This window comes from Anabrus simplex, chromosome 12 (genome assembly GCF_040414725.1).
Source record: "Anabrus simplex isolate iqAnaSimp1 chromosome 12, ASM4041472v1, whole genome shotgun sequence".
NCBI classification, from domain to species: Eukaryota; Metazoa; Arthropoda; class Insecta; order Orthoptera; family Tettigoniidae; genus Anabrus; species Anabrus simplex.
In genome coordinates, this window is record NC_090276.1 from 27,882,702 (window position 1) to 27,903,976 (window position 21,275).

The following is a 21,275-nucleotide window of genomic DNA, read 5'->3' on the forward strand; positions in this document are numbered from 1 at the left end:
CAAGGCTGAAAACACGTTCACATTCTGCATTGCTATGGGGTATGGTGAGAATACAGAGCATTACCCTAGAAATTCAGTTTTACTTAAGAAGTCCATCGGCTCCACGAATTCTTGACATTTGTGCCCAACTGGAATCCCTTGCAGCATCTTGATTTGCAGCCGAAGTGTCATCTACCTGAAGAGCTGTGAAATGCCTCTGAAGCTCATTCATCACCTCATGTGTAGTTTCATTCTCTTCCTTGCATAACATAATAGGAAACTTTTCCAAGAAAAAACAAATGGAAGAAAACTGTGCATCTTCAATTTTGTCTAACCTAGGAACTTGGGCATGTTTTAACACATCATCCTTGAGTGGAAACTTGTTGATGATGTAGTCACAAACAGTACAGAAGTAGTTTCTCACTGATGAAAAGAAAAGGGATTTATATGTATCCTGGAGATCATTCACTATGTTTGAAGTCTGAATGCCAATAACCAACTCATCATCACTTAAACTGTTTCTTCCACCATGTGCAATATTAATATCACACCCATATACTGTGCAAAAGGCAAATTTTTCTCCCGTTCTTGATTTTAGAATGCACGGAAAATCAACAGAATATGATTCTTTAAATTCAGGAAGTACTGTTTCTTATTGGATTTATTCATGATAATCTACAATAGGAATGTTAGCGTATGAAAATGTCCGAGAACAAATGTCTCGATATGTACTGAAAATCTAAATGAACCTGGATCACTGAACATCACAACAAACACTCAAGGCGGTCAAACACTTCATTAAAACATGTCAAAGCACACAAAGTCTTAAACCATTAAATGAACACAACGCCAACCTCGTGAACAAAGAATATGCACATGGTAAAAAGCATACACACACGTGGAACAAATGTAATTCTTCTTCTTCTTTATAATTTAATGGGCTTCGCTAATAGCAGTATACCCAGTCAATGGAACAAATGTAATTAGTCCAACGAATACAGGAAACTGTGAAGTACGAATTTATAACACAAAAACTCGAACACTTCATTAAAATATGTCATAACCTTAAAGGCCGAAACATTCAAGGAATGCCAACTTCGTGAACAAAGAAAAACACTCACGAGGTCAAAGAATATGGGTTAAATCACAACAAGTGAATGGAGCAGAGCAAAGAATTTGCGGAGCAGAGCCTGTCGACACCGAAGATTCACACGGAAGAACTGTTATCCCAGCTTTAAATTCAATTCCAATAACGATACAAACATCACACAGTTAAAAATACCAATCATGTCAAAGAATGAGTTATCGACTATCGTGGACTTGCCTTTGACACAGTTAAATGGAGTGTACGGAAGTGGAGTGATTATCGAATATTGTTTCAAATTTTTGTCCACGAAGTCGTAAAATGACACCGTCCATCCGTAAAATGCTGCAATTTCTGTAAATTTTACAGATAAACCGTAAAAGTTGGCAGGTATGTATCTTTGTCTTCACGCTAACATGGAACACTGGCTTTAATTATGCCTTATTTTCTTGCGGCTGCACAATTATTCTTAATTTTTGCGTGTTTAATAACCATTAACTTAAAACTGGCATTATATCAACGAGAACCTGTTGAAAATAAGCCGACAATACCTGTTCCACATGTCTTTACAATACGACAATCCATCATGAAAATATTCCTGATGTCTACAAAACTGTTAATTTTACCAAGTGTCAGGTACAGTACACACGTTGTAACTCTGCCACTGCGTAGCCGCGGTCTTTGTAAGAATTTAAGGCTTGCATATTTTGTTGCCATTCTGCCAATCCGAGAGAAGCTTCTGTAGAGGCTAATACAGGGACTTTTTTGTAATCTATTCAGGGGATTGTCGCTCACCCGGTCACCCTCCCTGCAAACCTGTCTCCCGTCAAGTAGAATGTCATCCTGTCTTCACCATTTCCCCAGAACCAGTGACATATTATGCAGAGGCACTATACAACCAGTTGCCACAGCTAGTGATGTAGCCTATAGGCCTAATAGAGACGCGGACGTTGAAGGTCGAGTTTTATGTGCTGTGGGGCGGGGGGGTGGCGGCGAAGGGAAGCAGAGTGGTTCCCGTGGTAGCTGTCAGTGGTGTTCATTACTGTTAGGTCGCAAATCCAAGACAACCCTTGATTTTTCACGAGATTTTGAGAAAAAACCTTTGTCCTGGATTTGGAGAAATACGGTAATTCTTGTGTTAAAATATGCACTAAAAAACTTGTAAATAAATCTCCACATATAAGGGTATGGTTTTGGGAAGAAACCAACTCTTGTGAAAATCGGCAGTTTATTGTGTTAGTCTTTTTGAAGGAAATAATTCAAATGTTGGAGATAAAAATGTATTGGTCTCAAGACTGTAATCTCAAAAAACCAACAAAACACCAAAAGAAAAGTGTAGATAGGGCTATTATTAAAAAGTGTAAACTGTAAATTTTTTAATAATAATAATAATAATAATAATAATAATGTTATCTGCTTTATGTCGCACTAACTACTTTTACGGTTTTCGGAGAAGCTGAGGTGCCGGAATTTAGTCCCACAGGAGTTCTTTCACGTGCCAGTAAATCTACCGACATGAGGCTGATGTATTTGAGCACTTTCAAAAGTTTGTGGACAGCTTTAAATACCTAGGAAGTGAATTAATGCAAAATGCTAGGGTGGATATGGAGATTAGCAGGAGGGTACAGGAGGGCAATGCATTCTACCAAAGTGTAAGAAAACTTTGTTGGAAGTACCCAGGAAAAGTAAAGAGATAATGTACAAAATGTACTATGTACCCATACTGACTTATGCAGCTGAGACTTGGACTTTGACTAGTAGGGAAGAGAGTAGAATTCAAGCCAGCGAGATGAAATTCCTAAGGAGTATGATAGGAAAGACAAGGAAAGACAGTGAGAAATGATGGTGTTAGGAAGGAGGTTGAGATAGGAAAGCTAAATGAGTGAATTGAAAAGAATAAACTAAGTGGTTTGGACATACGAGAGGATGGAGGAGAATAGAATTCCAAGACAGATGCTGGAAGCAAAGTGTGAGGGCAAGAGAGCAAGAGACCTAGAACAAGGTGAATTGAATTGAATCAGTGAAGAGTGGCATAAGAAGACAAAATTTAGACTGGGACAACATCGTGGAACAGGAATGGTGGAAGGAAAGAGGAAGATGGAGAAGTACCGTACCATAAATACCCCAACACAGCAGGAGCTGGATAAGGGGAAATAACGACGATGATAAGATTATATGAATGTGTTAGCATCACTTCCCTAAATAATTGTCACTAATTCGTATATAATTTCCTCTGAAAAAAAAAAAAAGACCCTCACCTTTCTGGCATAAAATCTCTGTGGGAACCTGCCACTGAAGGGGTTAATATGTAATTTGCCAAAAATTGTATTTTTTGGTCAGAGTATGCTAAAGTGTACTAACCAGTTTCCACTGTATGATACTACAAAAATGACCAAGTTTTATACCTACTTCATTCCAATTTTCACATATGGAATTGAAAAATGTACCCTGCATAACAAGACAAATAATAAAATTCAGTCAACAGAAGTGAAATTCATCTGAACAATGAACCAAAAGACCAGGAAGGACAAGATTAGATATGAAGCAAACAGAAAGGAGGCTGGCATCAAAATACCTGTTACCAAGGTTTTAGAAAGATGCAGGCTACAATGGTTTGGACATGTTATGAGGATGGACAGAACGAGAACAGCAAGGAATTACTTTGACATAGAAGTGAAAGGGGAGAGGTCAGTTGGGAGGCCAAGGAATTGATGGGCAGACACAGTGAAATCAGAAGTCAGCAAGAGGAATGCCAAGTGGGAGGACATAGAGGAACAGAAACTATACTTTGACAGGAAGAAGTGGCGAGCGCTTGTACACCACACCCGGGAAACTGGTTCTGGAAAATGATGATGATGATGATGATGATGACTGCAATGCACATGCAGTATGCATCAGGTCAAAATTTAAATCTAAATAACAAATCCAAGTCAACATATACAGGTAATTTTTATTTAAATTGCTAATACTGTATATACATAGAATCTCTGCTAATCATGTCACTTTACATAAATGATGTCACTGGCATAACAATAATAATACACTATATGTAACTAGAAATGAGGCTACACACAGGCCACACACAAAAAATAACATGTCGACCATTCCACCAAATACTCCCAAATATGATATACAGTTCTACCATATATACATACATATTGTACTTTGTTAGTGACCCGCAGTTCTTCACATGCATACGTTTATCTACATTTGATCTCAGATTCATAAATCACGCATTCACCTGGTGGTGGCAATACAAACAGGAGCACACTGATGTCTGTGTCCAACATACAGTATCGCATCATTTGAAATGAAAATTAGATACAGCAACATAATTATTTCATTAATACAAAATTCTCTCTCTTCGGAGTCAATGGATTCAGAACATTTTCATGAACTTCATTGAACTGTCTGTAAATCAAATTTTAAAATGCTGATCAACAGCCAGAATATTTTTAACACCGTACGGACAGTAAAATCTCAGGCTGAAGATCAAATATTACTGATGTACTAATAAAGCTACAATACACCACATTATTTCAGAATTGCCTTGTTTAACAACGCTACAGATAACAAACAGCTTGTTACAATTGATACAATTAAAGCTTAACGTTTGCTCAAATGTGATGCACCACAGAACTCTGGAATAAATTTAATGCGACAAAGGAATAATTGATACACACATCAGAATTAATGTGAACACTGAAGAACACTTACTTTTAATTACATATAGCAATGAGTAAAATGCTAAATCTTTGAAATTAGACAAAATTAATTCAGATATATTACAATATTTACAAAATACAGAAATTCATAATATGCTTGAACAAGTATCTGAATTACTCTTAATTCGTTAGCTGAAGGAGAAGTTCTCAATCTGAGATAACCACAATCACACGGATCACGAATTCAACAAAATTTGAAATGGCAAAAACAATTACAATATATTGCTTATGTACGAATTCAAACTAAAAATACAAATATTCACTGGAATAGAAGTGTAGCCGAGTCTCTCAATAGCACCAACTCATTGACAATGAATGACTAATGACAGTACTTTGCAGTCCCCTCAACAAAAATGTAACGCGAGTTTCAGATTAAAGACAAATCACAATCAGCTGGTCTTCCACATGTCTATATTTCTTTTGATGATCAACACCTCTGTATTTAGTGTCATTCAGCTGTTTCAGTTTTGGATGGTTGCGAATTGCCATTGTTACGGCATCATACACTGGGAGACATTCTTATACAAGTGAACATTCATAATGAAAATAAAATAAAAACCAACAACTAATACAGAGGGGAACACAATCCTCTTGTTGGAAAATGACCTTGAATGAAGATTTAAATTGCTGGAATTATGCACAGGTGTCTCAAAGTGCTCAAAATATCCTGCAGTAAATACCAAAAAGAAATCTTATTTGTATATAATAAAATGCTGTATATATGCAAATACTCTAATCATACATTTTTTCAAAAGTTGGCACCAAAAAATGCAATGTTTGTATTATTCACAATAACATTGTTACCGCACTCGTAACGCTTGAATCTTGTTTTACTTCAGTGTTATGTATGCTGTCAGTTACCTAGTTAGAAGACAGGTATGAATCACATATTAAGTAAGGCTACTAGTGCAAGAAGTTCTCATTATAGCTTGTTCATAGCTAAAGAAAAGCTTTACACAATTGAAGATTCACTGAAACAGTGATATATATATAATGGATGTCAGAGGAGGATCCCGAGTTCACACTGAGTGTAAAAATCAAACAGATGGATGTGACTTGGACTTATGAGTGAGTAAAATCTGCACGACTCCACTCTGAAACCACTGGCGGAAAAATAATGAATTCACATGACAGAACGGACGACTCATTATAGGAAAACAACGAAGAAAACAATTATTCTTCCACTGGTGGCAAGAAAGAATGTAGTTATTGATTTACAAACTCTATTGCACGTATTTACACTAGACTACTACTTTTTTTTTTAAACTGTGAACTAACAGGTTTTGTTTTTGTAGAACCCTCTCCTGCTGCCACAAACTGATATTTTATATAGGATCATTTCTTGTAAGTAAAATACCTATTAAAACTAATGTCTACCTTCCTAAAAATTGGGACGTGCGGATTATTTGCATATATACAGTAACGAGAAGCAGAATTCTTTGTCACAATGTTTCAGTGGCTCACTCAATTAAAGCCCACAATCAATCCCATCAGTGAAGAAAAACAAGCTTTTTGGTTGACAAAGAATCTGTAAGTCCCTGAAAGAGTAAAGGGAAATTAGTTCTGGATTATGTCGAGAATTAAGAAAGGATGAGGTGCAGATAATGTAGCAAGATATAAATCCTTCCTACTATCTTGGGTTCCAGCTAATTCAGTGAAGCTCTGGTACAATGCAAAAGGCCACTGATTTCAGTGGATATAGAAGAGAACAATTTGCTGTCCGTGCATAACAACATAGGTACCAACTGAAGGAACTGGGGTGGAGAGAATGGTATATCATCATTGCGACTGAAAAGATAGCTATGCGATGATGTGGAAGAAATGCTGACCTGCAGCATATATATCGTTAAGAACAAGAAAGCTCTGATTCAACTCGTACAATATTGAACCTTAAGATGATAGAACCTTTCAGCCAGAGTTCTAAGCTGAAATATTTCACAGAGCAGTTTTCTAGGCACGACGATGATATTTTAGATACCATAATAAGTTTCAAGACATGAGCAAACTAGCCAAGAGAGTGGGACTTTGGATGTATAAGTTTAAATGAAGTACAAGAATTACTTTCCTCATAACCCTGCAATTTGTTGGTGATTTTTTGTTTTAGAGGAAGTACAACCAGGTAATCATCCTCTCTACAATTCATAGATGAGAGACTCAACTGTCCGGTGAAGTTTACAGACAGATACTGTCTGGGGAAAAAAAAAAAAAAGTACAGACTTGTAGCACAGACTAATTAGACAAGAAACAGAAATTATAAGGCCCAAATTCAAACATATCAGTGGCAACCATTATTTCATATTGTCAACACATTACAACTGCTTGTCACTTTCTATTTACGTTTTAAAATTATTTTCTTGCACATGAAACAGAAACATACTCCAAAACTGGTAAACTGTACATCTCGTGAATTAATCTAGAAAAATATATTATAATAAGAAATAAAGATGTGTATATAAATATAAATGCTATAAAAGAACTGGTTACCAAATTTTATGTAGAAAGGTACAAACGATGGTAATCGTTGGCTCCAAATGCTGCATTACACTTGGGGCACTTGCGCTGTCGAGTTTCGTAGCGCGTCCGCAAGCAATCCCAGCAGAAGACATGGAAACATTTACTAAGTACAGCGTCTTTACGTTTCACCTTGCACGACGGACAAGTTAAAGTCTCCTTATATTCTCGTATTTCTTCCATCATCACCTCATCCAGAGTACCAGCTAGCTCGATCTTCTTCATCCTCTCAGCTTTACGTCGCAGCTGAGCTATCTCTTCCTATACACAGCCAGAATAGACAATAATTATAGAAAAGGAAGTTCCACTTTCTATATAACAGAGAATATGGACAAAATCATCTGTACGTACAATATTTTATTTTATTTTATTTAACTATGACTTCCCTTACATTTGAGTTTTCAGTAATCCAAGTTAATAAAGGTTCGCATTAGTTATAACACAATAAAAAAATCTACGGTAGTGGAAAAAATATGCATGTCAATGGGAAAATGTAGAAAGATGTAACAGAAGAGAGAACAAAACTAGTAGGTACATATTATTCAAATTTTTCAATAATCCTCCATGGAAAAGGAGCAGTTTTTCAGAACTAAAAGAGTATTTAGCATAAAATGAAGAGAAATATTCTGTGAAATTACCTGAAGTCTTTTTGTTTTATAAGCTTCTGCTTCAAGAGCACTCGTCTTTTCTGCAACCACCTGCTGGGCTTCTTTCATCTGAGCATGATACTTTTCTATAACATAATAAATAAATAAATAGACAGTAATCGATGATTGAAAAGGAACCAGAAAGAACAAGTAAAGCATCAAAAAAGACATGCATTAAAAAATGGCCCAATTATACCCATCAAACATTAAAAAAAGGTCAACTACAGTTAATAGGTCTACTCAGAGCTGGATTCTGGGCCGGACAACAAAATGGCTGGCTAAACTGGCGATATTAAAATGAAAGATATATCTTGCAATTTATACTACTCATCAACATCATCATCAATGTCCCACTCCAGTCGCCAGGGTGTGGTTAACAATCCGCCTCCACTACTTTCTATCCTTCCACTTTTCCTGTTCCTTTACTTCTGCCGCATCCTCTAATGTCCTTCCAAATCTGATCCATCCACCTTCTTCTCGGTCTTCCAAATAGTCTCTTTCCCTTAACTTCTCTTTCCAATTCCCTTCTTGCTACTCATTCCTTTTGAATTCTTTTTACATGTCTGAACCATCTCAGTCTTGCTTTCTGTATATACTGTACTAATGGTTCTATATTTAACTCTTATCTGATTTTAATATTTTGAATTCTCTCGCTTCTTGTCTTTTTAACAGATGTTCTTAAAAATTTCATTTCTACTGCTTGGATCTTACTATCTTGTCTCTTATTAGTTGCAGGCGTTTCTAGTCCAAATGTTACAACTGATATGAAATACTGTTTATATACTGTTAATTTTGTTCTCTTGGGTACTTTGTCGTCCCATAAAAGCTCTCTGACTTGATGATAAAATGTTGTGCCTTTATTTAGTCTGTTATTAATTTCAGGGTTGATTTCATTACTTCCATTAATAATGCTACCCAGATACAAAGGACACTAGGAAAGTTTTGCAATACGCAAAAACGGTTGGCTGGACACCCGTTATGGTGAGGGATGAAAAGAGGGGTGAAAACTGGTCTAGAAGACAGCAAGGCGCAACCTTCACACCAGTTGTTACCAAACAGTGGGATTGAAATCAAGTTAAGATGTCAGTGTGATCTAAAGGTGAATATCGCGCAATTATCCATTACAATTTTCCTCGCGGATTAACTGTTGACCAGTGCCTGGAGGAAATGACTCCTGTGCTGGGGAAAGACTGCCAACATCGGACAACAATTTTCCGCTGGTACAAAGAGTTCCAGAGGGGAAATTTTGGAGTTGAAGACAATCCTCGTTCTGGGCGACTGTCTGAATCAGTGACTGAGGAAAACATTGAAGCTGTGAGGAAAATGTTGCAGCAAGAGAGGCGGTTGACATATTGGCAGGTAGAAGAGACCCTCCACATCCCTGCACCAGCTATTCATTCAATTCTACGTGACCATCTCCATGCTAGAAAGGTTTGTTCGCTTTGGGTGCCCCATTCACTTTCAGAGGAACAAAGGGCATATCGAGTGAAATGGTACCGAAAAATGCTAAAACAGTTTTAAAATGAGACTTCGTGTAACGTCAACAGCATTGTTACAGGTGACGAAACTTGGCTTTATTATTACGATGTCCCAACAAAATACCAGAACAAGGTGTGGCTGTTTGAAGATGAGGGTATTCCTGTGACTGTGCGAAAGTCAAGGTCAGTGAAGAAAAGGATGATTGCAGTATTCTTCACTAAACAGAGCATCCTGACTTGGGTTGTATTAGAAACACAAAGGACAGTTACTGCGAAGTGGTACAGTGAGACTTGTCTACCTCAGGTCATCCAGGCTCTCAAGCAGCTCCGTCCAAGGTCACGGCTCAACACTTGGCTCTTGCATCACGACAATGCTCCAGCATATCGTGCTAATGCAACAATGGATTTTCTTGCCAGATCAGGGTTGACTGTGCTTTATCACCCTCCATACAGTCTTGATCTTGCCCCATGTGACTTCGCACTCTTCCCAGAAGTGAAGATGAAGTTGAAAGGGCGGCGTTTTTCATCCGACGAGGAGCTTCTGGCAGCATGGGGTCAAGAGTGTGACAATGTATCCGAAGAAAAGTGGCAGAGTTGGTTCAGTGACTGGTTTCGACGTATGGAGAAGTGTATTGAGTGTGGTGGAAATTATTTTGAGAAAGACTTAAGCGTTCACTCACATTGCAAAACTTTCCTAGTGCCCTTTGTATGTAAACTGTTGTACATTCTCTAACCGTTCTCTGCCTATGTTCACTTGGCTTCTCTTTTTCTGACTACACTTTTCTTTTTACTAATTACCATTCCAAACTCCTGGTTTCGACGTATGGAGAAGTGTATTGAGTGTGGTGGAAATTATTTTGAGAAAGACTTAAGCGTTCACTCACATTGCAAAACTTTCCTAGTGCCCTTTGTATGTAAACTGTTGTACATTCTCTAACCGTTCTCTGCCTATGTTCACTTGGCTTCTCTTTTTCTGACTACACTTTTAGTTTTACTAATTACCATTCCAAACTCCTTCAGATTTTCTTTCCAAAAGTCCAGTCTCCTTCGTACTTCCTTTTTTCCCATTCCCCAAATCACATCATCTGCAAATACCAAAGCATTCACTTCATCACTACTGATACTCTGTTTTACAAATTTTATGATTTCATCCATCAATATAATAAACAATAATGGTGACAGTGCACTTCCTTGCTTGAGACTTTTTTTTTTTTTGTATAAAATGTTTCAGTCATTACTCCCCACTTGTACACTGCTTTTGCTCTTATGATACAACACTTTTATCTTGTTAATTAATGATTTTGGTACATTCCTTTTCAGTAGGCATTCCCATACATGTTTGCTCTTAACTGTATCATAAGCTTTCCCCAAATCCAAAAATACGAAGATGATTCCCTTGTTCCTTTCCAGATGTTTTTCCATTATCGTTCACAATGTAAATATCAAGTCTATTGTTGATCTATTTGGTCTAAAACCGCACTGTTCTTCCTCTGTGTTTCTATTATATCCCTCAGTCTTTTGTCTATGACTTTCTCCATTATTTTTAGCCCATGTGATAATAGGGTTATGCCTCTATAATTTTCACATTTCTTCCTATTTCCTTTTTTGAATAGTAGTACAATGCTTCCTTGTTGCCAATTTTCAGGTATCCTTTCATCCTTTCATATGGCATTGAGGGCTCTGTATAGCCACAGTAGTCCAATGCTTCCTGCTGTCTTAATCATATCAGCAGGGTAAATACAGGGTAAACAGAAAGTCTCTGTGGGTTTTTACAGATGAGTAAGTATGGTAAGGAGGGTAATTATGTCAAAAGACATACAAACTAAGTTTTTACCTTACCCACAAATGCTCGAACCCCTTGTGGGTGGGGAGAGGGTAGAATACCATCCACGGTAACCCCTGCCTGTTGCAAGAGGTGACTGAAAGGGGGACCAGGGGCTCAGAACTTCAGTGCATGGACTGGTGACCACGGTTTCCACCCCAGCTGAGCCTGGCATTACTTCCACTTACTTGTCAGGCTTTCACCTTTCGTATCTAACTCCCTTGGTCAACTAGTTCTTTTCTGACCTCGACGGTATAGATTTCTATGGCCTAGGCAGTCCTTCATTTTACGCCCTTATGGCCCTTGCCTTTCTTTTGCCGATATACAAGGACCTTGTTTATCCAGCCCTCATTAATCTGGTTTCCCAGTTTATCCAGACTGATGTCTTATTTACCTTATTTACTCTATTATCTTTGTATTTTTCCATCACGAAAACAAGTACGCGTTTGGAATAATACTGCACATATGAAACTATACAGTTTTAAGAAGACATTTGGAGATCCACCGAAGGCCATATTGTTTACTGACAATACACAGTCACATACAGGAGTGAAGAGAGAGAGAGAGAGAGAGAGAGAGAATCCACAAGGGATAGCTGCCCTAGAACAAGGGGTACCGTACGGTAACAGCATCAAATTATTAACTATTTTTGCACTATTTGTCTTAGGATACAATGAGCTTATATATTTATTTTTTTAAATTTTGAATTTCCCCTGTTGCAACCCTACAGCTATCCCCGATCAGGAAAACTTTATTTTTCTTTACACATACCGTACAAATGATTTACCATTGCCAAAGAATCTCATAAAACATCTAAACAAATATCTTTTAGATACGAAATGGGAATACCAAAAAGAAGGAAGAAATTCATTGAAAATTTTGTGATAGATCCTTGCGCACCGAAGAGTAACCCAATCACTTCCCAGCAACTGGCAGGTATGTGATACTTTTCTTCAAAGTACTTAAAACAGGGTTCGCAGTGTCTCTTCTTTTCAGAATCAACTTCTTTGGCCTGTGAAGTGTTACTCTCAAACCTTATTGTTGGATCAATAACAACGTCGATGTTTTCCTTCCTGTCAATCGCGATAATGTATGCATGTTTACTAGATCCATCATTAGATATTTTTTAGAAGTTCTGCAATACTGCTCCTGACCCTATGGTGCCTGTTGTTTCTCAATAGTTCCCCTTTCGAGCAGAAACCAAGAACATGAGGGAGGGTTTCTATCTCGTTGCAGTGACGGCAACGGTTTTCTTGGCTTCTACCGGGAACGTTTCGGATTGCTATCACATTGCAGTTCTTTTTAATGGCATTAGTCCATTGGGAAGTTGAAAGTCCTTCGTTGTAATCCAGGTGTTTGTTTGTGTCCATTCCGAAAAATGCGAGACACCTTTTCCACGGTGCGGTAGTTTTTTCCATGTTTCAAACTGCTGATCTCTCAGTTTCTTCCGAAGAGTCTGTACCTTAGGTTGTTCATCGGGAGTGAAGCCAAGACTTCTCAGACTACCCTTTATTTCTTGTTGAAAATGTCTTGTTTGTACCAGAAGTGGGTCAACAACAGAGTCCAGTCTATTACAGATGTTAATGTGTTGAAGGAAAGCTTCCCATGACGCTCTCATAATGCCCAATCCACAAACTTTTTTTGAGCTGTACAGCATACAATCCGTTGGTAAACCAATTATTTCCTTTACTGTACTTTTGATTAATTTATAGACATCATCTAAAAACCTGCGTCTGAGTTCGGTAAGGGTGCACACTGTACAGGATAAATCAAACTCGGCCAAATGTATTGATTTATAATGTTAATTTTCTGATCTGGTTTAAGAAAAATTGAGTTTACAAGTCTCGATAAATTATCGCTTAATTTAGTTATAATGTTCCTTTCGTCTACTATTATTTTGTTGTTGTACGTAACACCCAAATATTTAAGGTTTTCCTGCTTATCAATAGATGACACCTGAAGTCCACTGATAGTCCTAATAACAACGTTTCAGTTCCCCATTCTCAATAACTATAGCTTTTGATTTAGAAGTATTCAGTGTGAGCCCTACTTTGGAAAGGCATTGGCTTGCTGTGTCAATCAAAAGCGCTGCTGATTTTTTATCTTTAGATATTAACACAATATCATCAGCAAAACCTAGCCCTGCCACGTTGTCGATATCTTGCACAAGATGGTAGCCGAATTGAGAAGCATGTTCTAAGTCGTTTAACTCCCTTATTATGAAATCAATTGCCAAATTAAACAGAAGAGGCAACAGAGACGATCCTTGTGCTACTCCCCTAGTTTGAGTGATCGCGTCTATTTCCACATGAATCGAATTATTCCTGAAAAGAGATATTATTAAAAGACTTTAGCTTCTTAGGAACAGATGTCGAATTTAGTGCATGTTCCAAATGATTATGACCAATATTATCGAACGCTTTGGATACATGTAGAAAAGTGATGCAACAATTCTTTTTTTTTTTTTTTTTTAAGTTTAGCGTCTTGAAGACGACTGTTGACCAAAGATGAATTTATGATTGTAGCTGGTGTAGACGCAAAACCTCTTTGCTGGGTTGATAAGTCAATGAAAGGTCTAATTTTTCTTTCCAGACTTCTTTCGATGATCCTTCTTAAAATAGAATAAATTGTTATTGGACGCCAGGTACTAATTACGTTTGGATCTCCTGATTTGAATAACAGGACAGTACGACCTCTTCTAAAACTTTGCGGAACATAATCCCAAGTTATCATTATATTTGTTATAATACTGATGATTTTCGAACATTTGATTTTCTTTATGACCTTAAGAAATACTCGATCAGGGCCAGGAACAGTATCAACATTTATTCCCTTCATAGCTTGTTGAATCTCCTCGTCTGTCACGGAACAGTCATATTAGTTATCCTCATCATCAGAAGAAGTGTAGTTACTTAGAACAGTAGGATTTTCTGTGCCTATGGAATTTGAATAGAAGTCATATACTTCCAAAGCAGGAAGTGTACATTGTTTACCTTCAGTATTTGTCATAATATTTTGAACAATCTTCTTTCTTCTATAATAGTAATAATGTTGAATCGGATCATATTTATACTGATTTCGTTTCTTATCCCTAAACCGTTTATCACGGCGCTGAGAAATGCTACAAGTAGAATATTTTGAAGGTTGACGTTTAATTTGCCTAGCCTTTCGAGCTCTGAAATATTTTACTGCTGGATGTTCAGGACCTTTGCATTTAGATGTTGCCCTACGCAAAAATTCAGTGAACTTCTCTATTACACTGTCAAATTTTTCCTCATCTTTAACTCCATTTTTAATTTCTAAGAACTGTTGTTCCCAAAACATCAAATTATCATCATCGGAATTTGCATCCGAATTATAAGTTTTGACAGGACGGGGTATCAAATCATCCTGCACCCCATATCGCTGGGTAATGTTTTGCCTGTGTATATCGGGATGAGCACGAACTATATGAATATTGACACAACGAAATGTTTTACCACAATACAGACAAGTATCAGGTTCTTGCAATTCAGGATTACTCTGTTCCCATTTACGGTTATGATGTTCCTCGCCGTTGCTGATAGTTTCAAATATATTATTGACAGAAGAATTTAAACTATCATCTGATTCTGAATCAGATTCTCTATAATTAGGGCGATAACTGCCGCCTGTGATACAGTGTAGGACAGTGGTGGTGAATTGATAAACAAAAGTGACATTTTAGGGAAGAAGTAATGCCTCATGCGGAGGCAACAGCACTAATGGTTTACCTAGAATGTCAGACAGAAACAACTCCAGCGAACTGATGTTGGTGCAATGTACACATGATCGTGCTGCTCTAAACGCCACACAAATTTGAAACAAGAGAAACTTACACACTATTTCACTGAACAGAAGTGAGTCAAGTAAAGCTACTGGGTAAATTTAAGTGAATAATAGGAAGAGATTGGTGCAATTTCTATACTGAAGTTTATAAATATTGAAATGATGTGTCAAAAAAGTGTATACTTTATTCTTGTTAGTGTCAAAATAAAGAATTTTTTTTCTATTTACTTTACATCGTACCAACACAGATAGGTCTTGCGGCGAAGACAGGATAGGAAAGGCCTTGGAATGGGAAGGAAGTGACCGGGGCCTTAATTAAGGTACAACTCCAGCATTTGCCTGGTGTGAAAATGGGAAGCCATGGAAAACCATCTTCAGGGCTGCCGACAGTGGGATTCAAACCCATTATCTCCTGGATGCAAGCTCACAGCTGCGCACCCCTAACCGCACGGCTTACTCGCCTGGTAATAAAGGTTTGTATAGACTAGTTATATCCATTTATCAGTTTGCTTCTGGATTGTCCGGATTTTTTTATGACCTTCAGTCCCACCCAGTACGGATAAAAAAGGTTCTGTGTCCCTTCATTTTTCGAAGTGTTGGACCTCTTCCATTTTTCACCTCTGATTAATGTTAGTAGTGGATGGTTGCCCAGTTGCACTTCCTCTTAAAACAATACCACCTGCAAGCAAATGCCCGATACGTGTAATCTTGGTCACTCAACAGACATCGATCCTATAATAGAATTCCACACACATAAACATGTCAAATTCAATAGTAGCCAGTGCTTAAACAATTCTTTGTTGAAGTGCTGGTAAATCCTGAAGCAAAGGGGGATAAAACACAATCTTTAAGACACACAGAAAAAGTCAAAATGAGTGACCTTAGGGGCCATGACATGGGAGTTAAATCTTCATTTTAAAAATGCCCCATCAGCAATTAGGAAGAGTAGCATAAAGATAACCAAGCATATCTGAAGGAAAATGTGTTAGTGCTCCATCCTCTTGGAAAATGACATCACCATCAGCACTATCTTCCTGCAATCGTGGCATTAACTGATTTTCCAATATGTAAGTAGATAATGCCGGTAACAGTTTAAAAAAAGGTCTGTTTACAAGATGAAACTGCACAAAACACATTAACTTTTGGAGAATCATGGACATGTTCCACTCTTACATGCAGATTTTCCAAGCCCCAAATATGCACGTTGTGCCGACTGACTGCACCAGAAACGTTGAACGTTGCCTCGTCACTGAATACAAGTTTATCGGCAAAGCTATCGTCATCCCCCCAGCTGCACTGCAGTTCCTCATGGAACCGATGTCGTAACGTATTTTTGGGCACTGAATACCTTCATTAGCTTCAGTGGTACGGTTTCAGGCACGTTTCTTGCATTGTACATATCAGACAAGTTTTCTGACACATTTGCAGTTCGAAGTGTTTCTAGGCAACACTAAAAGCCACAAACGAAAACTAAATAACGGTCTACCACAGGGATCTGTCTTACCACCATTGCTATTCAATTTATACATTCATGACCTACCAAATACAACATCAACTAAGTTCATATATGCTGATGACATCGCATTGGTAGCACAGAGTAATAACTTTGAAGACTGTGAACAAATTCTGACGGAGGACCTTAAGAACATGTCAACTTTTTTTAAGACCTGGAGATTGATCCCCAGCACAACAAAAACTGAAGTCTCTTGTTTCCATCTAGTGAATCATGCTGCAAATTACAAACCACGAGTTCTGCTCAACGGACAAAAGCTGAGGTACAATCATTTCCCAAAATATCTTGGAGTCACTTTAGATGGAACCCTGAGCTACAAAGAGCACATCACTAAGCTTTCTCATAAAGTCGCCGCAAGAAACAACATACTGCATAAGCTCTGTGGTACCTCCTGGGGAGCCTCTGCTGATTGTCTACGTTTAACTGGCATTATCCTTGTCTACTCAGCTGCTGAGTACTGTGCTCCTGTCTGGTCGGAAAGTGTACATGTGAAAGTAGACACAAAATTGAACGATACAATGCGTTGCAATACTGGTACCATCAAATCAACTCCATGTCACTGGTTACCTGTGCTGGGTCACATCCCTCCACCTCACTTAAGACGGAAGCATGCTCTACTAAGGGAAGCTAAGAAAATCTTTGCATCACCCTCTTTGCCACTGCATCAGGAATTCTGCCATCCGTCACAGCAGCAACTCCAATCAAGAAGACAAGCAAGTATCACTGCAGGGCAACTCATTGCAGATGGATATGACCTAAAAGACAAGCAAGTATCACTGCAGGGCAACTCATTGCAGATGGATATGACCTAACTGAAAGCTGGAAGCATGAGTGGTCAACAAAAACATTGGGAACAAGTGCCCACCATCTTGATCCCACAAAGAAGCCAAAGGGTTTTGACCTACCGAGGAACCTCTGGTGCCGTATGAACAGGTTAAGGATTGGGCATGGTTGTTGCAATTATTTCAGGTACAAGTGGGGTTGGATCAGTTCACCAATGTGTGATTGTAACCTAGAAGAACAGACGATTGAGCACCTGGTCCAAAGCTGTCCTCTTCATTTGTACCCTGACACTCCTGATGATTTGTTCGCTCTCACACCTGGTTTATCTGAATGGCTGAGAAGGATGGACTTTAAAGTTTGATTTTGCCTTGTGTATATATATTGTATAAAATGTCCGACTTGTTGGCTGAACGGTCAGCGTCCTGGCCTTCGGTTCAGAGGGTCCCGGGTTCGATTCCTGGCCGGGTCGGGGATTTTAACCTTAATTGGTTAATTCCAATGGCACAGGGGCTGGGTGTATGTGTTGTCTTCATCATCATTTCATCTTCATCACAACGCGCAGGTCACCCACGGGAGTCAAATAGAAAGACCTGCACCTGGCGAGCCGAACCCGTCCTGGGATATCCCGGCACTAAAAGCCACACGACATTTCATTTCATTGTATAAAACCACCATACGATTAAATAAATAAGTTTTTGGCTTGCACGATATGTTGATTAAGGTTTTCGAGAGCTCGTGGAGAAACAGTTACGCACATTATTCACAATCTCAGGCAATGGGCCATGCCTTTTAGCATCATACAAACAGGCATTCATTAGGAATTTCCTATACCACTCTCTTAGTGTTTAACCTGCAGGAGAATCTGTAAGATACTTTGCATGAGAAAGCTGTAGAACCGGCACGACAGACTCAATTTTACCAAAGTGCAACATAAAAGACATTTTCTGTTTTCTGAATGCACCGTGGCATGTTGACATCTGCACTGGAGCTCCATGGAATAGCACTAAATGTCTGCTATTATATTTTGTTAAACACATGAAGGTTTAAAGAAAGAAAGATGCAGCGATAGTTTATATTCCATGATTTCACTACTTGGAACTCACAATCTTGCCCACAATTGTATCAATGATCAAAGAAACCCAAGGTGCATAAGAGAGAAATCTCGTAGCACCTCGTCACCTACTGTCAGCTGAGAAACCTGAGAATTTTCAGGGCTTGTCACCCATGTGACACATCAGATAATGAATCTGCGTATAAATGTTGAAATACCTTGTCGTCACATAAAGCTGCCAAGGGTGCACCATCTTGACAATTGTCTCCAAGCGTACACACGCGCACTCAAGTTCACCCATGTATATAGGTTGTTTTCAAGGTTACAATGATCGTAAATGTGGAAAAATATATCGGCACTAATATCAACGATCCTACTACTCCACGACATGATGGCACACAGTTCAAACTCAGCTAACAGACAGTGCAACAAGTTGAAAACTAAGCCAGTACGTAAAAACTAAGATTCCAGGGGCCATCCACAAATGCTGGCCACAATAAAGAAATCAACAACAAAAAATTCAATTCACACATAATTAACAAGTAATATAAATCCTAAAACTGTTGCCGTCAGAAAGGGCATCCAGCCATAAAATGGCCAAATCCACATATGCGACACAGTTCGCACCCACGACCCCACAGATGTGGGAAAAGCAGTAGAAAAAGATAAATCCTAAAAGTAAACATTCAAGAAAGTACCCGAGCAGTACCAAAATACTACAGCTAGTTATTAATAAAAATAAAAATTCCGGTAAATAAAAAATTGCATTTAAATTTAAAAAATCTGAAATAGACAAAAATTATTTGACTTTTAAAAATCACTTCACTAAACTAACCATGCCCGGTAGTGATGGGCATAAGTTCTAGGAAATTTGCTCATTTTCTAGCTCACTGCAGTTATTTCTATTCATAACAAGGAACCATTTTCCGTTTGTCAGAACAATTAAAATTAAAATGGTCAATGTAAACATCCTTTCTAGTACTTACCAAGATGCAACTTGAGATCAGCAGCTGACTGAGCACTTTCAATGGCCTTTCTTTTATGCATTTCCATCGCCTGCTGTCTTAATGCTAATTCTTTTTCAACTGTAGCTAGAGAGTTTTGAAGGATCCGCTCTTTCTCTTCTAGTTTTCTAACAACCACGTTAGTAGCTTCTACCTGAGTAGTTAGTGTAGCAACCTGCGTATTACAAAAGCATAACCAGATTATATTCAGACTCCGAAATGGACAGTCATTGTAACGGAGCAGAACTTAGGATGAAAGAAAAGAAACTTATCAATTTAAATTTTGTAGAAATGTGAATGAAGATCTAAAATATAGTTCAATTAATGCTACTTTTTTAATTAAAAAGTCACTTTTTTCAGATATCTCATATAGATAAAACTGATTTGACTTTCAAAAATCACTTCACTAAACCAACCACAGCATTAGTTGTTTCCCTCCTAATGTATGTAGGTCACTAGTGTTATTCCAAGCCCCTTCCAGCTGCCCATCTGTTAGCTTGCTCCTTTTCCCATCCGACATTTATTCCATTCCTGGACTTATATTAAGAAGACGGTAATGCCTAAATCATGCATACAAATTACACACTGTAAAGGGTATTTTTATTTTGAAAAAATTATTCTGTTAAGGATTATGTAATTAATTTCAAAATATGGTTTCTAATTTTAAGATTCATTTTACTGCAAAGCATAACACAAGTTTTAATTATTCATAAAGAACAAAAATGCTTATTGACGACTACCTTTTTACAGATAGGTATAGACTGCCACAGATTTTTTGGAGAGCTTTTTATGCTCAATAATTTTTTCACGCATACTTGGGGCCTAACATTGACGGTTTAGGCAGCATAAGCCAAGAAAATGCACAGATGGCAGTTTGTCTTCCCCACAACTGCCACTACGTGGTTCCCTGCTGTCACAGACTGATGTTTCATATACTTAAACCTTTCTCAATACATGCCCAATATTGTACTTCAATCAATCACTACTGATCTGCATTTAGGGCAGTCGCCCAGGTGGCAGATTCCCTGTCTGTTGTTTTCTTAGCCTTTCCTTAAATGATTGCAAAGAAATTGGAAATTTACTGAAATCTCTGTTGCTAAGTTATTCCAATCCACTCCCCTTCCTAAAAAAAAGAATATTTGCCCCAATTTATCCTCTTGACTTCCAGCTTTATCTTCATATTGTGATCTTTCCTACTTTTCAAGACCACTCCCACTTATTTGAGCAGCACATCTCCTCTCTCCCAAGTCTTTCCAGCCCAACCTTTGCAACATATTTGTGACGCTACTCTTTTGTCGGAAATCATGCAGAACAAATCGAGCTGCTTTTCTTTGGATCTTCTTCAGTTTTTGAATCAAGTAATCCCGGTGAGGGTCCCATACACTGGAACCATACTCTAGTTGGGGTCTTACCAGAAACTTATACGCCCTCTCCTTTACATCCTTACAACAACCTCTAAATACTCTAATAACCATGTGCAGAGATCTGCACCCTTTATTTACAATCATATTTATGTGACTACCCCAAAGAAGATCTTCCCTAATATTAACACCTAGGTACTTACAATGATCCCCAAAAGGAACTTTCACCCCATCAATGCAGTAATTAAAACTGAGAGTAATTTTCTTATTTGTGAAACTCACAACCTTTAGATTAGTCCACATAAACAGCAGATAAGACACCTACAGGGATTTTATATGAACATATCATGTAACTGACAGGAAACAAATGAATATATGTGTAATGTTCTACAGGTGTCAGTTTCTTGTTTCATTGTGAGTTCTTCGCCTACTACAGCTATAATTACATACCTTCCCCCTTCTTGTGTTCTTACTCTACTATTCACTATCCTGCACTTTTGAAATGATGAA

At 38.0% G+C, this 21,275-nt stretch overlaps 1 protein-coding gene across 4 annotated transcripts in view; it reads right to left on the reverse strand.

Annotated features, from left to right (window-relative positions):
- Positions 1-3,993: 3,993 nt before the first annotated feature.
- The window catches only part of Bre1 (E3 ubiquitin-protein ligase Bre1), a 212,842-nt gene continuing 195,560 nt past the window's right edge, over positions 3,994-21,275 (reverse strand). For all 4 annotated transcript variants that reach the window (XM_067156629.2, XM_067156630.2, XM_067156626.2 and 1 more), the window contains exons 15-17: positions 19,387-19,579; positions 7,938-8,032; positions 3,994-7,560 (exon numbers count right to left, since the gene is read on the reverse strand). In XM_067156629.2, coding sequence (XP_067012730.1) covers positions 7,279-7,560; positions 7,938-8,032; positions 19,387-19,579 — 570 coding nt within the window. In that variant the 3' untranslated portion in view covers positions 3,994-7,278. The remainder of the gene's footprint in view (positions 7,561-7,937; positions 8,033-19,386; positions 19,580-21,275) is intronic.